Source organism: Oncorhynchus clarkii, chromosome 12 (assembly GCF_045791955.1).
Source record: "Oncorhynchus clarkii lewisi isolate Uvic-CL-2024 chromosome 12, UVic_Ocla_1.0, whole genome shotgun sequence".
NCBI lineage: Eukaryota > Metazoa > Chordata > Actinopteri > Salmoniformes > Salmonidae > Oncorhynchus > Oncorhynchus clarkii.
The window spans coordinates 85,486,123-85,508,321 of NC_092158.1; the positions used below are offsets into that span (position 1 = coordinate 85,486,123).

The 22,199-nt window shown below is 43.8% G+C and overlaps 1 protein-coding gene across 1 annotated transcript in view; it reads left to right on the plus strand.

Moving 5' to 3' along the window:
• LOC139421552 (uncharacterized) overlaps positions 1–22,199 on the plus strand; it is a 112,116-nt gene that overhangs the window by 78,471 nt on the left and 11,446 nt on the right. Inside the window, exons 7-16 of the mRNA XM_071172570.1 lie at positions 1–269; positions 6,177–6,491; positions 6,651–6,944; positions 7,064–7,363; positions 13,273–13,587; positions 13,747–14,040; positions 14,160–14,459; positions 20,366–20,680; positions 20,840–21,133; positions 21,253–21,552. Of these exons, the coding sequence (XP_071028671.1) occupies positions 1–269; positions 6,177–6,491; positions 6,651–6,944; positions 7,064–7,363; positions 13,273–13,587; positions 13,747–14,040; positions 14,160–14,459; positions 20,366–20,680; positions 20,840–21,133; positions 21,253–21,552 (2,996 nt within the window). The remainder of the gene's footprint in view (positions 270–6,176; positions 6,492–6,650; positions 6,945–7,063; positions 7,364–13,272; positions 13,588–13,746; positions 14,041–14,159; positions 14,460–20,365; positions 20,681–20,839; positions 21,134–21,252; positions 21,553–22,199) is intronic.

Here is a 22,199-nt window from a genome sequence, read left to right on the forward strand (position 1 = left end):
GGAGACCCCCAGATTCAGGACAGTGATGACACAGACTGAGGTAACAGCTACATGTGTTGTCCACTCTGCGTATGATGCCAAAGTGTCCTGGCTTCTGGATGGAAAAGACCCAACCAGCCGAACCCCAGTGAACCAGGCCAGCAGGACAACTCAGAGCGTCAGCAGTAACCTGACTCTTCCCTCAAGCCAATGGAAAACCCTGAACACAATAACATGCAGAGCTGAACATCGCTGCTTCAACTCCACAGAGAAGACCAGTAATGTTAAAGGTTAGAATGGAACTTTGTGATCATATATTTGTATTTTTTTTAAATTTGATTGAACCTTTATATAACTAGGCAAGTCAGTGAAGAACAAATTCCTATTTACAACGACGGCCTACCAAAAGGCAAAAGGCCTCCTGAGGGGATGGGGTCTGGGATTAAAAATGAATAAATAAATAAAATATAAATACAGGACAAAACACACATCACGACAAGAGAGGTAACACAACACTACATAAAGAGAGACCTAAGACAACAACATAGCAAGGCAGCAACACATGACAACACAGCAAATCAAATCCAATAAAAACATTTGCCACGTGCGCCAAATACAACAGGTGTAGTGAAATGCTTACTTACAGTGAAATGCTTACTTACAGGCTCTAACAAACAATGCAAAAAAATGTATTCAGTGAACAATAGGTAAGTAAAGAAAGAAAAATAACAGTAAAAAGACAGTGAAAAAAAATAGTAGCGAGGCTATGTACAGTAGCGAGGCTATAACAGAAGTGAGGCTACATACAGACACCGGTTAGTCGGGCTGATTGAGGAAGTATGTACATGTCGATATGGTTAAATTGACTCCTCCCTATAGGCTGTCTCGTCGTTGTCCGTGATCAGGCCTACTACTGTTGTGTCGTATGCAAACTTAATGATGGTGTTGAGTTGTGCCTAGCCATGCAGTCGTGGGTGAACAGGGAGTACAGGAGGAGACTGAGCACTCACCCCTGGGGGGCTCCAGTGTTGAGGATCAGCATGGCAGATGTGTTGCTTGCTACCTACCCTCACCATCTGGGGACAGCCCGTCAGGAAGTCCAGGATCCAGTAATAAAGGGAGGTGTTGAGTCCCAGGATCCTTAGATTAGTAATGAGCTGTAAAGGTACTATGGTATTGAATTCTCCTAGCATTCTCACATAGGTGTTCCTTTTGTCCAGGTGGGAAAGGGCAGTGTGGAGTGCAATAGAGATTGCATCAGATCTGTTTGAGCGGTGTGCAAATTGGACTGGGTCTAGGGTTTATGGGATAATGGTGTTGATGTGATTCATGACCAGCCTTTCAAGGCTACGGACGTGAGTGCTACGGTTCTGTAGTCATTTAGGCAGGTTGCATTCATGTTCTTGGGCACAGGGACTATGGTGGTCTTCTTGAAACATGTTGGTATTACAGACTCAATCAGAGACATGTTGAAAATGTCAGTGAAGACACCTGCCAGTTGGTCAGCACATGCCCGGAGCAGACGTCCAGATAATCCTTCTTGCCCCGCAGCCTTGTGAATGTTGACCTGTTTAAAGGTCTTACTCATGTCGGCTACGGAGAGTGTGATCACACAGTCGTCCGGAACATCTGATGCTCTCATGCATGCCTCAGTGTTGCTTGCCTCGAAGTGAGCATAGAAGTGATATAGCTTGTCTGGTAGGCTCGTGTCACTGGGCAGCTCACTGCTGTGCTTCCCTTTGTAGTGTGTAATAGCTTGCAAGCCCTGCCACATAAGACGAGCGTCGGAGTTAGTGTAGTACAATTCAATCTTAGCCCTGTATTGGCACTTTGCCTGTTTGATGGTTCATCGGAGGGAATAGCAGGATTACTTATAAGCTTCCGGGTTAGAGTCCCGCACCTTGACAGCGGCAGTTCTACCCTTTAGCTCAGTGCAAATGTTGCCTGTAATCCATGGCTTCTGGCTGGGGTACGTACAGTGGGGAGAACAAGTATTTGATACACTGCCGATTTTGCAGGTTGTCCTACTGACAAAGCACGGAGAGGTCTGTAATTTTTATCATAGGTACACTTCAACTGTGAGAGACGGAATCTAAAACAAAAATCCAGAAAATTACATTGTATGATTTTTAAGTAATTAATTTGCATTTTATTGCATGACATAAGTATTTGATACATCAGAAAAGCTGAACTTAATATTTTGTACAGAAACCTTTGTTTGCAATTACAGAGATCATACGGTTCCTGTAGTTCTTTACCAGGTTTGCACACACTGCAGCAGGGATTTTGGCCCACTCCTCCATTCAGGCCTTCTCCAGATCCTTCAGGTTTCGGGGCTGTCGCTGGGCAATACGGACTTTCAGCTCCCTCCAAAGATGTTCTATTGGGTTCAGGTCTGGAGACTGGCTAGGCCACTCCAGGACATTGAGATGCTTCTTACGGAGCCACTCCTTAGTTGCCCTGGCTGTGTGTTTCGGGTCGTTGTCATGCTGGAAGAACCAGCCACGACCCATCTTCAATGCTCTTACTGAGGGAAGGAGGTTGTTGGCCAAGATCTCGCGATACATGGCCCCATCCATCCTCCCCTCAATACGGTGCAGTCGTCCTGTCCCCTTTGCAGAAAAGCATCCCCAAAGAATGATGTTTCCACCTCCATGCTTCATGGTTGGGATGGTGTTCTTGGGGTTGTACTCATCCTTCTTCTTCCTCCAAACACGGCGAGTGGTTTAGACCAAAAAGCTCTATTTTTGTCTCACCAGACCACATGACCTTCTCCCATTCCTCCTCTGGATCATCCAGATGGTCATTGGCAAACTTCAGACGGGCCTGGACATGCGCTGGCTTGAGCAAGGGGACCTTGCGTGCGCTGCAGGATTTTAATCCATGACGGCGTAGTGTGTTACTAATGGTTTTCTTTGAGACTGTGGTCCCAGCTCTCTTCAGGTCATTGACAAGGTCCTGCCGTGTAGTTCTGGGCTGATCCCTCACCTTCCGCATGATCATTGATGCCCCACGAGGTGAGATCTTGCATGGAGCCCCAGAACGAGGGTGATTGACCGTCATCTTGAACTTCTTCCATTTTCTAATAATTGCGCCAACAGTTGTTGCCTTCTCACCAAGCTGCTTTCCTATTGTCCTGTAGCCCATCCCAGCCTTGTGCAGGTCTACAATTTTATCCCTGATGTCCTTACAGCTCTCTGGTCTGGCCATTGTGGAGAGGTTGGAGTCTGTTTGATTAGGTGTGTGGACAGGTGAATTTTATACAGGTAACGAGTTCAAACAGGTGCAGTTAATACAGGTAATGAGTGGAGAACAGGAGGGCTTTTTAAAGAAAAACTAACAGTTTTTCCTAGCCACCGTGCTTCTACACCTGCATTGCTTGCTGTTTGGGGTTTTAGGCTGGGTTTCTGTACAGCACTTTGAGATATCAGCTGAAGTACGAAGGGCCATATAAATAAATTTGACTTGATTTGATTTGATTTGAACAGGTCTGTGAAAGCTGGAATTCTTACTGGTGGGTAGGTGATCCAATACTTATGTCATGCAATAAAATGCAAATTAATTACTTAAAAATCATACAATGTGATTTTCTGGATTTTTGTTTTAGATTCCATCTCTCACAGTTGAAGTGTACCTATGATACAAAATTACAGACCTCTACATGCTTTGTAAGTAGGAAAACCTGCAAAATCGGCAGTGTATCAAATACTTGTTCTCCCCACTGTACGTACAGTCACTGTGGGGACAACGTCCTCAATGCACTTATTGATAAAGCCAGTGACTGATCTGCTTCATCTGACCACCTTTTTATAGACCGAGTCACTGGTGCTTCCTGTTATAATTTTTGCTTGTAAGCAGGAATCAGGATGATAGAATTGTGGTCAGATTTACCAAATGTAGGGCAAGGGAGAGCTTTGTACACGTCTCTGTGTGTGGAGTGCAGATGATCTAGGATTGTTTTCCCTCTGGTTGCACATTTGACATGTTGATAGAAATTAGGTAGAACTGATTTAACCTGTTGCGACGACCAAACCCGGATCCGGGATTCTATTTATAGAGCTAAGCTCATTACCATAACGCAACGTTAACTATTCATGAAAATCGCAAATGAAATGAAATAAATATGCTATCTCTCAAGCTTAGCCTTTTGTTAACAACACTGTCATCTCAGATTTTCAAAATATGCTTTTCAACCATAGGAAAACAATCATTTGTGTAACAGTAGCTAGCTAGCGTAGCATTTAGCGTTAGCATTAGCGTTAGCATTTAGCAGGCAACTATCACAAAAACAAGTAAAGCCTTTAAATAAAATAACTTACCTTTGAAGAACTTCTGATGTTTTCAATGAGGAGACTCTCAGTTAGATAGCAGATGCTAAGTTTTTCCAAAAAGATTCTTTGTGTATTAAAAAATATCTCCGTTTTGTACATCACATTTGGCTACCAAAAAAAAAAAAAAAAAAAAAAACGAAAATTCAGCCCTCAAAACGTGAACTTTTTTCCAAATTAACTCCATAATATCGACTGAAACATGGCAAACGTGGTTTAGAATCAATCCTCAAGGTGTTTTTCCACATATCTCTTCGATGATATATCCTTCGTGGAAGCCTGGTTTCTCCTTGCTCTCAAATGGAAAAATAATTGCACCTGGCTTTGCGCTCCAATTTCGACGCAGCGACACCAGGCGGACACTTGGAAAATGTAGTCTCTTATGGTCAATCTTCCAATGATATGCCTACAAATACGTCACAATGCTGCAAACACCTTGGGGAAACGACAGAAAGTGTAGGCTCATTCCTTGCGCAATCACAGCCATATAAGGAGACAATGGAAAACAGAGCTTCAGAGATTCTGCTCATTTCCTGGTTGACGTATCATCTTGGTTTCGCCTGTAGAATGAGTTCTGGGGCACTTACAGACAATATCTTTGCAGATTCTGAAACTTCAGAGTGTTTTCTTTCCAAAACGGTCAATAATATGCATAGTCGAGCATCTTTTCGTGACAAAATATTGCGCTTAAAACGGGAACGTTTTTTATCCAAAAATGAAATAGCGCCCCTAGAGATCCAAGAGGTTAAGTTTCCCTGCATTAAAGTCTCCGGCCACTAGGAGCGCCGCCTCTGGGTGAGCGGTTTCTTGTTTGCTTATTTCCTTATGCAGCTGACTGAGTGCGGTCTTAGTGCCAGCATTCGTTTGTGGTGGTAAATAAACAGCCACCAAAAGTATAGCTGAAAACTTTCTAGGCAGATAGTGTGGTCTGCAATTTATCACAAGATACTCTACTTCAGGCGAGCAAAATCTAGAGACTTCTTTAGATTTTTCGTGCACCAGCTTTTGTTTACAAATATGCACAGACCGCCACCCCTCGTCTTACCGGAGTGTGCAGTTCTATTCTGCTGGTGCAGCGTATTTCCCGCTAGCTGAATATCCATGTCATCATTCAGCCACGATTCCGTGAAGCATAGGATTTTACAGTTTATGATGTCCCGTTGGTAGGATATTCGTGATCGTAACTCGTCTAATTTATTGTCCAATGATTGCACGGTGGCGAGTAATATTGACGTTAACGGCAGCTTTCCCACTCGCTTTCTGCGGATCCTTATGAGGCACCCCGCTCTGTGTCCTCTGTACCTGCGTCTCTTCCACTTGAAAATAACTGGGATGTTGGCCTTGTCAGGTGTTCTGAGAATGTCCTGTGCGTCCTGCTTGTTGAAGAAAAATTATTTGCCTAATCCAATGTGAGTGATCTCTGTCCTGATATCCAGAAGCTCTTTTTTGCAGTAAGATACGGTTGCAGAAACATTATGTACAAAGTAAGTTACAAATAACGCAAAAAATTCCCACATAATAGCACAATTGGTTGGGTGCCTGTAAAACTGCTGCCATTTCTTCTGGCGCCATTGGTAGCAACACAACATGGTAGCAGCACAAAACATGGTACAAACATTATTGGGTACAGACAACAGCACAAAGGGCAAGAAGGTAGAGACAACAATACATCACACAAAGCAGCATCAGCTGTCAGTAAGAGTGTCCATGATTGAGTCTTTGAATGAGATATATACAGAGAGAAGTACAGTAAAACATTCAGTATTGTTCTGTCCTCCCCCATAAAAAGTAGACATTATTGACACTGAAGCCAGATCAGTGTTCCTTTCTCCTGTTCACCCCTCTCCTCTGTGTGTGTGTGTTCTCCAGGACCTGCAGTGAGCAGCACTACCACAGTGCTGATCAGGAGGTCTCTCCCAGAGTTACTGAAGGGAGACAGCGCTGTGCTGGAGTGTGCCATCACACAACTCTCCTCCAGTGACCTCTATGTCACCTTTCAGGCCAATGGGGTTGATTTCCCTGAGAAACAGTATGTGGATGTGCCTGCATCCAAAGGCCCCCATTTGCTCACCAGACGGTTCTCTATCCCCAAATCACACTGGAAGACAGACAACACTTTCACCTGTAAAGTTAACCAAGGTTTCTCCAACAGCTTGGGGTCTAGCTCCAAAGTCAAGCTTTTTGGTGAGTAAACTTCTCTCATCTGACCCAATTATACGTTCTCAAATGCTTGAAAATGCAGAAAGGCCTACCTACATGAAATTATGTTTCCATTGTTTGTTGCATGATATTCAGTCAGCACTCCAGGGCTAAAATTGAAAAAGGAAATGGTGTTCTTTCCAGGTGAACTGTCCATGGAGCTCCTTCCAGTCCCCAGTGAGGAGTCGTCTGGCTCAGGGACCCAGAAACTCATGTGTTCTGGGTGGGGCTTCAACCCTAAGATCAAGTGGCTCTCTGGGTCTGAACAGAGGTCTGCAGCAGACAATGAGATAAGGATGGGGGAAGATGGACATGTGGCACTAACCAGTCATATCACAGTAACACAGCAGGAGTGGAATGAGGGAAAGGACTTCATCTGTGAGGTAGATGACAAAGATCTTCAGAAAACTGTCAGGAAGAGCACCAGTTTATGCACAGGTAGTTTGTAAACTTACAGAAGCTTTGCTTCAAAAGAACATAAATCAAAACGTAATTACCTTGAAGTATAAAACACTATTTTACGATTTTATCTCCACACTCATCTGTTTTGCTCTCAGCTTTTCCCTCGTCTACTCCATACCTCCACCTGGAGACCCCCAGATTCAGGACAGTGATGACACAGACTGAGGTAACAGCTACATGTGTGGTCCACTCTGCATATGACGCCAAAGTGTCCTGGCTTCTGGATGGAAAAGACCCAACCAGCCGAACCCCAGTGAACCAGGCCAGCAGGACAACTCAGAGCGTCAGCAGTAACCTGACTCTTCCCTCAAGCCAATGGAAAACCCTGAACACAATAACATGCAGAGCTGAACATCGCTGCTTCAACTCCACAGAGAAGACCAGTAATGTTAAAGGTTAGAATGGAACTTTGTGATCATATATTTGTATTTTTTTTTAATTTGATTGAACCTTTATATAACTAGGCAAGTCAGTGAAGAACAAATTCCTATTTACAACGACGGCCTACCAAAAGGCAAAAGGCCTCCTGAGGGGATGGGGTCTGGGATTAAAAATGAATAAATAAATAAAATATAAATACAGGACAAAACACACATCACGACAAGAGAGGTAACACAACACTACATAAAGAGAGACCTAAGACAACAACATAGCAAGGCAGCAACACATGACAACACAGCAAATCAAATCCAATAAAAACATTTGCCACGTGCGCCAAATACAACAGGTGTGGTGAAATGCTTACTTACAGTGAAATGCTTACTTACAGGCTCTAACAAACAATGCAAAAAAATGTATTCAGTGAACAATAGGTAAGTAAAGAAAGAAAAATAACAGTAAAAAGACAGTGAAAAAAAATAGTAGCGAGGCTATGTACAGTAGCGAGGCTATAACAGAAGTGAGGCTACATACAGACACCGGTTAGTCGGGCTGATTGAGGAAGTATGTACATGTCGATATGGTTAAATTGACTCCTCCCTATAGGCTGTCTCGTCGTTGTCCGTGATCAGGCCTACTACTGTTGTGTCGTATGCAAACTTAATGATGGTGTTGAGTTGTGCCTAGCCATGCAGTCGTGGGTGAACAGGGAGTACAGGAGGAGACTGAGCACTCACCCCTGGGGGGCTCCAGTGTTGAGGATCAGCATGGCAGATGTGTTGCTTGCTACCTACCCTCACCATCTGGGGACAGCCCGTCAGGAAGTCCAGGATCCAGTAATAAAGGGAGGTGTTGAATCCCAGGATCCTTAGATTAGTAATGAGCTGTAAAGGTACTATGGTATTGAATTCTCCTAGCATTCTCACATAGGTGTTCCTTTTGTCCAGGTGGGAAAGGGCAGTGTGGAGTGCAATAGAGATTGCATCAGATCTGTTTGAGCGGTGTGCAAATTGGACTGGGTCTAGGGTTTATGGGATAATGGTGTTGATGTGATTCATGACCAGCCTTTCAAGGCTACGGACGTGAGTGCTACGGTTCTGTAGTCATTTAGGCAGGTTGCATTCATGTTCTTGGGCACAGGGACTATGGTGGTCTTCTTGAAACATGTTGGTATTACAGACTCAATCAGAGACATGTTGAAAATGTCAGTGAAGACACCTGCCAGTTGGTCAGCACATGCCCGGAGCAGACGTCCAGATAATCCTTCTTGCCCCGCAGCCTTGTGAATGTTGACCTGTTTAAAGGTCTTACTCATGTCGGCTACGGAGAGTGTGATCACACAGTCGTCCGGAACATCTGATGCTCTCATGCATGCCTCAGTGTTGCTTGCCTCGAAGTGAGCATAGAAGTGATATAGCTTGTCTGGTAGGCTCGTGTCACTGGGCAGCTCACTGCTGTGCTTCCCTTTGTAGTGTGTAATAGCTTGCAAGCCCTGCCACATAAGACGAGCGTCGGAGTTAGTGTAGTACAATTCAATCTTAGCCCTGTATTGGCACTTTGCCTGTTTGATGGTTCATCGGAGGGAATAGCAGGATTACTTATAAGCTTCCGGGTTAGAGTCCCGCACCTTGACAGCGGCAGCTCTACCCTTTAGCTCAGTGCAAATGTTGCCTGTAATCCATGGCTTCTGGCTGGGGTACGTACAGTGGGGAGAACAAGTATTTGATACACTGCCGATTTTGCAGGTTGTCCTACTGACAAAGCACGGAGAGGTCTGTAATTTTTATCATAGGTACACTTCAACTGTGAGAGACGGAATCTAAAACAAAAATCCAGAAAATTACATTGTATGATTTTTAAGTAATTAATTTGCATTTTATTGCATGACATAAGTATTTGATACATCAGAAAAGCTGAACTTAATATTTTGTACAGAAACCTTTGTTTGCAATTACAGAGATCATACGGTTCCTGTAGTTCTTTACCAGGTTTGCACACACTGCAGCAGGGATTTTGGCCCACTCCTCCATTCAGGCCTTCTCCAGATCCTTCAGGTTTCGGGGCTGTCGCTGGGCAATACGGACTTTCAGCTCCCTCCAAAGATGTTCTATTGGGTTCAGGTCTGGAGACTGGCTAGGCCACTCCAGGACATTGAGATGCTTCTTACGGAGCCACTCCTTAGTTGCCCTGGCTGTGTGTTTCGGGTCGTTGTCATGCTGGAAGAACCAGCCACGACCCATCTTCAATGCTCTTACTGAGGGAAGGAGGTTGTTGGCCAAGATCTCGCGATACATGGCCCCATCCATCCTCCCCTCAATACGGTGCAGTCGTCCTGTCCCCTTTGCAGAAAAGCATCCCCAAAGAATGATGTTTCCACCTCCATGCTTCATGGTTGGGATGGTGTTCTTGGGGTTGTACTCATCCTTCTTCTTCCTCCAAACACGGCGAGTGGTTTAGACCAAAAAGCTCTATTTTTGTCTCACCAGACCACATGACCTTCTCCCATTCCTCCTCTGGATCATCCAGATGGTCATTGGCAAACTTCAGACGGGCCTGGACATGCGCTGGCTTGAGCAAGGGGACCTTGCGTGCGCTGCAGGATTTTAATCCATGACGGCGTAGTGTGTTACTAATGGTTTTCTTTGAGACTGTGGTCCCAGCTCTCTTCAGGTCATTGACAAGGTCCTGCCGTGTAGTTCTGGGCTGATCCCTCACCTTCCTCATGATCATTGATGCCCCACGAGGTGAGATCTTGCATGGAGCCCCAGAACGAGGGTGATTGACCGTCATCTTGAACTTCTTCCATTTTCTAATAATTGCGCCAACAGTTGTTGCCTTCTCACCAAGCTGCTTTCCTATTGTCCTGTAGCCCATCCCAGCCTTGTGCAGGTCTACAATTGTATCCCTGATGTCCTTACAGCTCTCTGGTCTGGCCATTGTGGAGAGGTTGGAGTCTGTTTGATTAGGTGTGTGGACAGGTGAATTTTATACAGGTAACGAGTTCAAACAGGTGCAGTTAATACAGGTAATGAGTGGAGAACAGGAGGGCTTTTTAAAGAAAAACTAACAGTTTTTCCTAGCCACCGTGCTTCTACACCTGCATTGCTTGCTGTTTGGGGTTTTAGGCTGGGTTTCTGTACAGCACTTTGAGATATCAGCTGAAGTACGAAGGGCCATATAAATAAATTTGACTTGATTTGATTTGATTTGAACAGGTCTGTGAAAGCTGGAATTCTTACTGGTGGGTAGGTGATCCAATACTTATGTCATGCAATAAAATGCAAATTAATTACTTAAAAATCATACAATGTGATTTTCTGGATTTTTGTTTTAGATTCCATCTCTCACAGTTGAAGTGTACCTATGATACAAAATTACAGACCTCTACATGCTTTGTAAGTAGGAAAACCTGCAAAATCGGCAGTGTATCAAATACTTGTTCTCCCCACTGTACGTACAGTCACTGTGGGGACAACGTCCTCAATGCACTTATTGATAAAGCCAGTGACTGATCTGCTTCATCTGACCACCTTTTTATAGACCGAGTCACTGGTGCTTCCTGTTATAATTTTTGCTTGTAAGCAGGAATCAGGATGATAGAATTGTGGTCAGATTTACCAAATGTAGGGCAAGGGAGAGCTTTGTACACGTCTCTGTGTGTGGAGTGCAGATGATCTAGGATTGTTTTCCCTCTGGTTGCACATTTGACATGTTGATAGAAATTAGGTAGAACTGATTTAACCTGTTGCGACGACCAAACCCGGATCCGGGATTCTATTTATAGAGCTAAGCTCATTACCATAACGCAACGTTAACTATTCATGAAAATCGCAAATGAAATGAAATAAATATGCTATCTCTCAAGCTTAGCCTTTTGTTAACAACACTGTCATCTCAGATTTTCAAAATATGCTTTTCAACCATAGGAAAACAATCATTTGTGTAACAGTAGCTAGCTAGCGTAGCATTTAGCGTTAGCATTAGCGTTAGCATTTAGCAGGCAACTATCACAAAAACAAGTAAAGCCTTTAAATAAAATAACTTACCTTTGAAGAACTTCTGATGTTTTCAATGAGGAGACTCTCAGTTAGATAGCAGATGCTAAGTTTTTCCAAAAAGATTCTTTGTGTATTAGAAATATCTCCGTTTTGTACATCACATTTGGCTACCAAAAAAAAAAAAAAAAAAAAAAAAACGAAAATTCAGCCCTCAAAACGTGAACTTTTTTCCAAATTAACTCCATAATATCGACTGAAACATGGCAAACGTGGTTTAGAATCAATCCTCAAGGTGTTTTTCCACATATCTCTTCGATGATATATCCTTCGTGGAAGCCTGGTTTCTCCTTGCTCTCAAATGGAAAAATAATTGCACCTGGCTTTGCGCTCCAATTTCGACGCAGCGACACCAGGCGGACACTTGGAAAATGTAGTCTCTTATGGTCAATCTTCCAATGATATGCCTACAAATACGTCACAATGCTGCAAACACCTTGGGGAAACGACAGAAAGTGTAGGCTCATTCCTTGCGCAATCACAGCCATATAAGGAGACAATGGAAAACAGAGCTTCAGAGATTCTGCTCATTTCCTGGTTGACGTATCATCTTGGTTTCGCCTGTAGAATGAGTTCTGGGGCACTTACAGACAATATCTTTGCAGATTCTGAAACTTCAGAGTGTTTTCTTTCCAAAACGGTCAATAATATGCATAGTCGAGCATCTTTTCGTGACAAAATATTGCGCTTAAAACGGGAACGTTTTTTATCCAAAAATGAAATAGCGCCCCTAGAGATCCAAGAGGTTAAGTTTCCCTGCATTAAAGTCTCCGGCCACTAGGAGCGCCGCCTCTGGGTGAGCGGTTTCTTGTTTGCTTATTTCCTTATGCAGCTGACTGAGTGCGGTCTTAGTGCCAGCATTCGTTTGTGGTGGTAAATAAACAGCCACCAAAAGTATAGCTGAAAACTTTCTAGGCAGATAGTGTGGTCTGCAATTTATCACAAGATACTCTACTTCAGGCGAGCAAAATCTAGAGACTTCTTTAGATTTTTCGTGCACCAGCTTTTGTTTACAAATATGCACAGACCGCCACCCCTCGTCTTACCGGAGTGTGCAGTTCTATTCTGCTGGTGCAGCGTATTTCCCGCTAGCTGAATATCCATGTCATCATTCAGCCACGATTCCGTGAAGCATAGGATTTTACAGTTTATGATGTCCCGTTGGTAGGATATTCGTGATCGTAACTCGTCTAATTTATTGTCCAATGATTGCACGGTGGCGAGTAATATTGACGTTAACGGCAGCTTTCCCACTCGCTTTCTGCGGATCCTTATGAGGCACCCCGCTCTGTGTCCTCTGTACCTGCGTCTCTTCCACTTGAAAATAACTGGGATGTTGGCCTTGTCAGGTGTTCTGAGAATGTCCTGTGCGTCCTGCTTGTTGAAGAAAAATTATTTGCCTAATCCAATGTGAGTGATCTCTGTCCTGATATCCAGAAGCTCTTTTTTTGCAGTAAGATACGGTTGCAGAAACATTATGTACAAAGTAAGTTACAAATAACGCAAAAAATCCCCACATAATAGCACAATTGGTTGGGTGCCTGTAAAACTGCTGCCATTTCTTCTGGCGCCATTGGTAGCAACACAACATGGTAGCAGCACAAAACATGGTACAAACATTATTGGGTACAGACAACAGCACAAAGGGCAAGAAGGTAGAGACAACAATACATCACACAAAGCAGCATCAGCTGTCAGTAAGAGTGTCCATGATTGAGTCTTTGAATGAGATATATACAGAGAGAAGTACAGTAAAACATTCAGTATTGTTCTGTCCTCCCCCATAAAAAGTAGACATTATTGACACTGAAGCCAGATCAGTGTTCCTTTCTCCTGTTCACCCCTCTCCTCTGTGTGTGTGTGTTCTCCAGGACCTGCAGTGAGCAGCACTACCACAGTGCTGATCAGGAGGTCTCTCCCAGAGTTACTGAAGGGAGACAGCGCTGTGCTGGAGTGTGCCATCACACAACTCTCCTCCAGTGACCTCTATGTCACCTTTCAGGCCAATGGGGTTGATTTCCCTGAGAAACAGTATGTGGATGTGCCTGCATCCAAAGGCCCCCATTTGCTCACCAGACGGTTCTCTATCCCCAAATCACACTGGAAGACAGACAACACTTTCACCTGTAAAGTTAACCAAGGTTTCTCCAACAGCTTGGGGTCTAGCTCCAAAGTCAAGCTTTTTGGTGAGTAAACTTCTCTCATCTGACCCAATTATACGTTCTCAAATGCTTGAAAATGCAGAAAGGCCTACCTACATGAAATTATGTTTCCATTGTTTGTTGCATGATATTCAGTCAGCACTCCAGGGCTAAAATTGAAAAAGGAAATGGTGTTCTTTCCAGGTGAACTGTCCATGGAGCTCCTTCCAGTCCCCAGTGAGGAGTCGTCTGGCTCAGGGACCCAGAAACTCATGTGTTCTGGGTGGGGCTTCAACCCTAAGATCAAGTGGCTCTCTGGGTCTGAACAGAGGTCTGCAGCAGACAATGAGATAAGGATGGGGGAAGATGGACATGTGGCACTAACCAGTCATATCACAGTAACACAGCAGGAGTGGAATGAGGGAAAGGACTTCATCTGTGAGGTAGATGACAAAGATCTTCAGAAAACTGTCAGGAAGAGCACCAGTTTATGCACAGGTAGTTTGTAAACTTACAGAAGCTTTGCTTCAAAAGAACATAAATCAAAACGTAATTACCTTGGAGTATAAAACACTATTTTACGATTTTATCTCCACACTCATCTGTTTTGCTCTCAGCTTTTCCCTCGTCTACTCCATACCTCCACCTGGAGACCCCCAGATTCAGGACAGTGATGACACAGACTGAGGTAACAGCTACATGTGTGGTCCACTCTGCATATGACGCCAAAGTGTCCTGGCTTCTGGATGGAAAAGACCCAACCAGCCGAACCCCAGTGAACCAGGCCAGCAGGACAACTCAGAGCGTCAGCAGTAACCTGACTCTTCCCTCAAGCCAATGGAAAACCCTGAACACAATAACATGCAGAGCTGAACATCGCTGCTTCAACTCCACAGAGAAGACCAGTAATGTTAAAGGTTAGAATGGAACTTTGTGATCATATATTTGTATTTTTTTTAAATTTGATTGAACCTTTATATAACTAGGCAAGTCAGTGAAGAACAAATTCCTATTTACAACGACGGCCTACCAAAAGGCAAAAGGCCTCCTGAGGGGATGGGGTCTGGGATTAAAAATGAATAAATAAATAAAATATAAATACAGGACAAAACACACATCACGACAAGAGAGGTAACACAACACTACATAAAGAGAGACCTAAGACAACAACATAGCAAGGCAGCAACACATGACAACACAGCAAATCAAATCCAATAAAAACATTTGCCACGTGCGCCAAATACAACAGGTGTAGTGAAATGCTTACTTACAGTGAAATGCTTACTTACAGGCTCTAACAAACAATGCAAAAAAATGTATTCAGTGAACAATAGGTAAGTAAAGAAAGAAAAATAACAGTAAAAAGACAGTGAAAAAAAATAGTAGCGAGGCTATGTACAGTAGCGAGGCTATAACAGAAGTGAGGCTACATACAGACACCGGTTAGTCGGGCTGATTGAGGAAGTATGTACATGTCGATATGGTTAAATTGACTCCTCCCTATAGGCTGTCTCGTCGTTGTCCGTGATCAGGCCTACTACTGTTGTGTCGTATGCAAACTTAATGATGGTGTTGAGTTGTGCCTAGCCATGCAGTCGTGGGTGAACAGGGAGTACAGGAGGAGACTGAGCACTCACCCCTGGGGGGCTCCAGTGTTGAGGATCAGCATGGCAGATGTGTTGCTTGCTACCTACCCTCACCATCTGGGGACAGCTCGTCAGGAAGTCCAGGATCCAGTAATAAAGGGAGGTGTTGAGTCCCAGGATCCTTAGATTAGTAATGAGCTGTAAAGGTACTATGGTATTGAATTCTCCTAGCATTCTCACATAGGTGTTCCTTTTGTCCAGGTGGGAAAGGGCAGTGTGGAGTGCAATAGAGATTGCATCAGATCTGTTTGAGCGGTGTGCAAATTGGACTGGGTCTAGGGTTTATGGGATAATGGTGTTGATGTGATTCATGACCAGCCTTTCAAGGCTACGGACGTGAGTGCTACGGTTCTGTAGTCATTTAGGCAGGTTGCATTCATGTTCTTGGGCACAGGGACTATGGTGGTCTTCTTGAAACATGTTGGTATTACAGACTCAATCAGAGACATGTTGAAAATGTCAGTGAAGACACCTGCCAGTTGGTCAGCACATGCCCGGAGCAGACGTCCAGATAATCCTTCTTGCCCCGCAGCCTTGTGAATGTTGACCTGTTTAAAGGTCTTACTCATGTCGGCTACGGAGAGTGTGATCACACAGTCGTCCGGAACATCTGATGCTCTCATGCATGCCTCAGTGTTGCTTGCCTCGAAGTGAGCATAGAAGTGATATAGCTTGTCTGGTAGGCTCGTGTCACTGGGCAGCTCACTGCTGTGCTTCCCTTTGTAGTGTGTAATAGCTTGCAAGCCCTGCCACATAAGACGAGCGTCGGAGTTAGTGTAGTACAATTCAATCTTAGCCCTGTATTGGCACTTTGCCTGTTTGATGGTTCATCGGAGGGAATAGCAGGATTATTTATAAGCTTCCGGGTTAGAGTCCCGCACCTTGACAGCGGCAGCTCTACCCTTTAGCTCAGTGCAAATGTTGCCTGTAATCCATGGCTTCTGGCTGGGGTACGTACAGTGGGGAGAACAAGTATTTGATACACTGCCGATTTTGCAGGTTGTCCTACTGACAAAGCACGGAGAGGTCTGTAATTTTTATCATAGGTACACTTCAACTGTGAGAGACGGAATCTAAAACAAAAATCCAGAAAATTACATTGTATGATTTTTAAGTAATTAATTTGCATTTTATTGCATGACATAAGTATTTGATACATCAGAAAAGCTGAACTTAATATTTTGTACAGAAACCTTTGTTTGCAATTACAGAGATCATACGGTTCCTGTAGTTCTTTACCAGGTTTGCACACACTGCAGCAGGGATTTTGGCCCACTCCTCCATTCAGGCCTTCTCCAGATCCTTCAGGTTTCGGGGCTGTCGCTGGGCAATACGGACTTTCAGCTCCCTCCAAAGATGTTCTATTGGGTTCAGGTCTGGAGACTGGCTAGGCCACTCCAGGACATTGAGATGCTTCTTACGGAGCCACTCCTTAGTTGCCCTGGCTGTGTGTTTCGGGTCGTTGTCATGCTGGAAGAACCAGCCACGACCCATCTTCAATGCTCTTACTGAGGGAAGGAGGTTGTTGGCCAAGATCTCGCGATACATGGCCCCATCCATCCTCCCCTCAATACGGTGCAGTCGTCCTGTCCCCTTTGCAGAAAAGCATCCCCAAAGAATGATGTTTCCACCTCCATGCTTCATGGTTGGGATGGTGTTCTTGGGGTTGTACTCATCCTTCTTCTTCCTCCAAACACGGCGAGTGGTTTAGACCAAAAAGCTCTATTTTTGTCTCACCAGACCACATGACCTTCTCCCATTCCTCCTCTGGATCATCCAGATGGTCATTGGCAAACTTCAGACGGGCCTGGACATGCGCTGGCTTGAGCAAGGGGACCTTGCGTGCGCTGCAGGATTTTAATCCATGACGGCGTAGTGTGTTACTAATGGTTTTCTTTGAGACTGTGGTCCCAGCTCTCTTCAGGTCATTGACAAGGTCCTGCCGTGTAGTTCTGGGCTGATCCCTCACCTTCCTCATGATCATTGATGCCCCACGAGGTGAGATCTTGCATGGAGCCCCAGAACGAGGGTGATTGACCGTCATCTTGAACTTCTTCCATTTTCTAATAATTGCGCCAACAGTTGTTGCCTTCTCACCAAGCTGCTTTCCTATTGTCCTGTAGCCCATCCCAGCCTTGTGCAGGTCTACAATTTTATCCCTGATGTCCTTACAGCTCTCTGGTCTGGCCATTGTGGAGAGGTTGGAGTCTGTTTGATTAGGTGTGTGGACAGGTGAATTTTATACAGGTAACGAGTTCAAACAGGTGCAGTTAATACAGGTAATGAGTGGAGAACAGGAGGGCTTTTTAAAGAAAAACTAACAGTTTTTCCTAGCCACCGTGCTTCTACACCTGCATTGCTTGCTGTTTGGGGTTTTAGGCTGGGTTTCTGTACAGCACTTTGAGATATCAGCTGAAGTACGAAGGGCCATATAAATAAATTTGACTTGATTTGATTTGATTTGAACAGGTCTGTGAAAGCTGGAATTCTTACTGGTGGGTAGGTGATCCAATACTTATGTCATGCAATAAAATGCAAATTAATTACTTAAAAATCATACAATGTGATTTTCTGGATTTTTGTTTTAGATTCCATCTCTCACAGTTGAAGTGTACCTATGATACAAAATTACAGACCTCTACATGCTTTGTAAGTAGGAAAACCTGCAAAATCGGCAGTGTATCAAATACTTGTTCTCCCCACTGTACGTACAGTCACTGTGGGGACAACGTCCTCAATGCACTTATTGATAAAGCCAGTGACTGATCTGCTTCATCTGACCACCTTTTTATAGACCGAGTCACTGGTGCTTCCTGTTATAATTTTTGCTTGTAAGCAGGAATCAGGATGATAGAATTGTGGTCAGATTTACCAAATGTAGGGCAAGGGAGAGCTTTGTACACGTCTCTGTGTGTGGAGTGCAGATGATCTAGGATTGTTTTCCCTCTGGTTGCACATTTGACATGTTGATAGAAATTAGGTAGAACTGATTTAACCTGTTGCGACGACCAAACCCGGATCCGGGATTCTATTTATAGAGCTAAGCTCATTACCATAACGCAACGTTAACTATTCATGAAAATCGCAAATGAAATGAAATAAATATGCTATCTCTCAAGCTTAGCCTTTTGTTAACAACACTGTCATCTCAGATTTTCAAAATATGCTTTTCAACCATAGGAAAACAATCATTTGTGTAACAGTAGCTAGCTAGCGTAGCATTTAGCGTTAGCATTAGCGTTAGCATTTAGCAGGCAACTATCACAAAAACAAGTAAAGCCTTTAAATAAAATAACTTACCTTTGAAGAACTTCTGATGTTTTCAATGAGGAGACTCTCAGTTAGATAGCAGATGCTAAGTTTTTCCAAAAAGATTCTTTGTGTATTAGAAATATCTCCGTTTTGTACATCACATTTGGCTACCAAAAAAAATAAAATAAAAAAAAACGAAAATTCAGCCCTCAAAACGTGAACTTTTTTCCAAATTAACTCCATAATATCGACTGAAACATGGCAAACGTGGTTTAGAATCAATCCTCAAGGTGTTTTTCCACATATCTCTTCGATGATATATCCTTCGTGGAAGCCTGGTTTCTCCTTGCTCTCAAATGGAAAAATAATTGCACCTGGCTTTGCGCTCCAATTTCGACGCAGCGACACCAGGCGGACACTTGGAAAATGTAGTCTCTTATGGTCAATCTTCCAATGATATGCCTACAAATACGTCACAATGCTGCAAACACCTTGGGGAAACGACAGAAAGTGTAGGCTCATTCCTTGCGCAATCACAGCCATATAAGGAGACAATGGAAAACAGAGCTTCAGAGATTCTGCTCATTTCCTGGTTGACGTATCATCTTGGTTTCGCCTGTAGAATGAGTTCTGGGGCACTTACAGACAATATCTTTGCAGATTCTGAAACTTCAGAGTGTTTTCTTTCCAAAACGGTCAATAATATGCATAGTCGAGCATCTTTTCGTGACAAAATATTGCGCTTAAAACGGGAACGTTTTTTATCCAAAAATGAAATAGCGCCCCTAGAGATCCAAGAGGTTAAGTTTCCCTGCATTAAAGTCTCCGGCCACTAGGAGCGCCGCCTCTGGGTGAGCGGTTTCTTGTTTGCTTATTTCCTTATGCAGCTGACTGAGTGCGGTCTTAGTGCCAGCATTCGTTTGTGGTGGTAAATAAACAGCCACCAAAAGTATAGCTGAAAACTTTCTAGGCAGATAGTGTGGTCTGTAATTTATCACAAGATACTCTACTTCAGGCGAGCAAAATCTAGAGACTTCTTTAGATTTTTCGTGCACCAGCTTTTGTTTACAAATATGCACAGACCGCCACCCCTCGTCTTACCGGAGTGTGCAGTTCTATTCTGCTGGTGCAGCGTATTTCCCGCTAGCTGAATATCCATGTCATCATTCAGCCACGATTCCGTGAAGCATAGGATTTTACAGTTTATGATGTCCCGTTGGTAGGATATTCGTGATCGTAACTCGTCTAATTTATTGTCCAATGATTGCACGGTGGCGAGTAATATTGACGTTAACGGCAGCTTTCCCACTCGCTTTCTGCGGATCCTTATGAGGCACCCCGCTCTGTGTCCTCTGTACCTGCGTCTCTTCCACTTGAAAATAACTGGGATGTTGGCCTTGTCAGGTGTTCTGAGAATGTCCTGTGCGTCCTGCTTGTTGAAGAAAAATGATTTGCCTAATCCAATGTGAGTGATCTCTGTCCTGATATCCAGAAGCTCTTTTTTGCAGTAAGATACGGTTGCAGAAACATTATGTACAAAGTAAGTTACAAATAACGCAAAAAATCCCCACATAATAGCACAATTGGTTGGGTGCCTGTAAAACTGCTGCCATTTCTTCTGGCGCCATTGGTAGCAACACAACATGGTAGCAGCACAAAACATGGTACAAACATTATTGGGTACAGACAACAGCACAAAGGGCAAGAAGGTAGAGACAACAATACATCACACAAAGCAGCATCAGCTGTCAGTAAGAGTGTCCATGATTGAGTCTTTGAATGAGATATATACAGAGAGAAGTACAGTAAAACATTCAGTATTGTTCTGTCCTCCCCCATAAAAAGTAGACATTATTGACACTGAAGCCAGATCAGTGTTCCTTTCTCCTGTTCACCCCTCTCCTCTGTGTGTGTGTGTTCTCCAGGACCTGCAGTGAGCAGCACTACCACAGTGCTGATCAGGAGGTCTCTCCCAGAGTTACTGAAGGGAGACAGTGCTGTGCTGGAGTGTGCCATCACACAACTCTCCTCCAGTGACCTCTACGTCACCTTTCAGGCCAATGGGGTTGATTTCCCTGAGAAACAGTATGTGGATGTGCCTGCATCCAAAGGCCCCCATTTGCTCACCAGACGGTTCTCTATCCCCAAATCACACTGGAAGACAGACAACACTTTCACCTGTAAAGTTAACCAAGGTTTCTCCAACAGCTTGGTGTCTAGCTCCAAAGTCAAGCTTTTTGGTGAGTAAACTTCTCTCATCTGACCCAATTATACGTTCTCAAATGCTTGAAAATGCAGAAAGGCCTACCTACATGAAATTATGTTTCCATTGTTTGTTGCATGATATTCAGTCAGCACTCCAGGGCTAAAATTGAAAAAGGAAATGGTGTTCTTTCCAGGTGAATTGTCCATGGAGCTCCTTCCAGTCCCCAGTGAGGAGTCGTCTGGCTCAGGGACCCAGAAACTCATGTGTTCTGGGTGGGGCTTCAACCCTAAGATCAAGTGGCTCTCTGGGTCTGAACAGAGGTCTGCAGCAGACAATGAGATAAGGATGGGGGAAGATGGACATGTGGCACTAACCAGTCATATCACAGTAACACAGCAGGAGTGGAATGAGGGAAAGGACTTCATCTGTGAGGTAGATGACAAAGATCTTCAGAAAACTGTCAGGAAGAGCACCAGTTTATGCACAGGTAGTTTGTAAACTTACAGAAGCTTTGCTTCAAAAGAACATAAATCAAAACGTAATTACCTTGGAGTATAAAACACTATTTTACAATTTTATCTCCACACTCATCTGTTTTGCTCTCAGCTTTTCCCTCGTCTACTCCATACCTCCACCTGGAGACCCCCAGATTCAGGACAGTGATGACACAGACTGAGGTAACATCTACATGTGTGGTCCACTCTGCATATGACGCCAAAGTGTCCTGGCTTCTGGATGGAAAAGACCCAACCAGCCGAACCCCAGTGAACCAGGCCAGCAGGACAACTCAGAGCGTCAGCAGTAACCTGACTCTTCCCTCAAGCCAATGGAAAACCCTGAACACAATAACATGCAGAGCTGAACATCGCTGCTTCAACTCCACAGAGAAGACCAGTAATGTTAAAGGTTAGAATGGAACTTTGTGATCATATATTTGTATTTTTTTTAAATTTGATTGAACCTTTATATAACTAGGCAAGTCAGTGAAGAACAAATTCCTATTTACAACGACGGCCTACCAAAAGGCAAAAGGCCTCCTGAGGGGATGGGGTCTGGGATTAAAAATGAATAAATAAATAAAATATAAATACAGGACAAAACACACATCACGACAAGAGAGGTAACACAACACTACATAAAGAGAGACCTAAGACAACAACATAGCAAGGCAGCAACACATGACAACACAGCAAATCAAATCCAATAAAAACATTTGCCACGTGCGCCAAATACAACAGGTGTGGTGAAATGCTTACTTACAGTGAAATGCTTACTTACAGGCTCTAACAAACAATGCAAAAAAATGTATTCAGTGAACAATAGGTAAGTAAAGAAAGAAAAATAACAGTAAAAAGACAGTGAAAAAAAATAGTAGCGAGGCTATGTACAGTAGCGAGGCTATAACAGAAGTGAGGCTACATACAGACACCGGTTAGTCGGGCTGATTGAGGAAGTATGTACATGTCGATATGGTTAAATTGACTCCTCCCTATAGGCTGTCTCGTCGTTGTCCGTGATCAGGCCTACTACTGTTGTGTCGTATGCAAACTTAA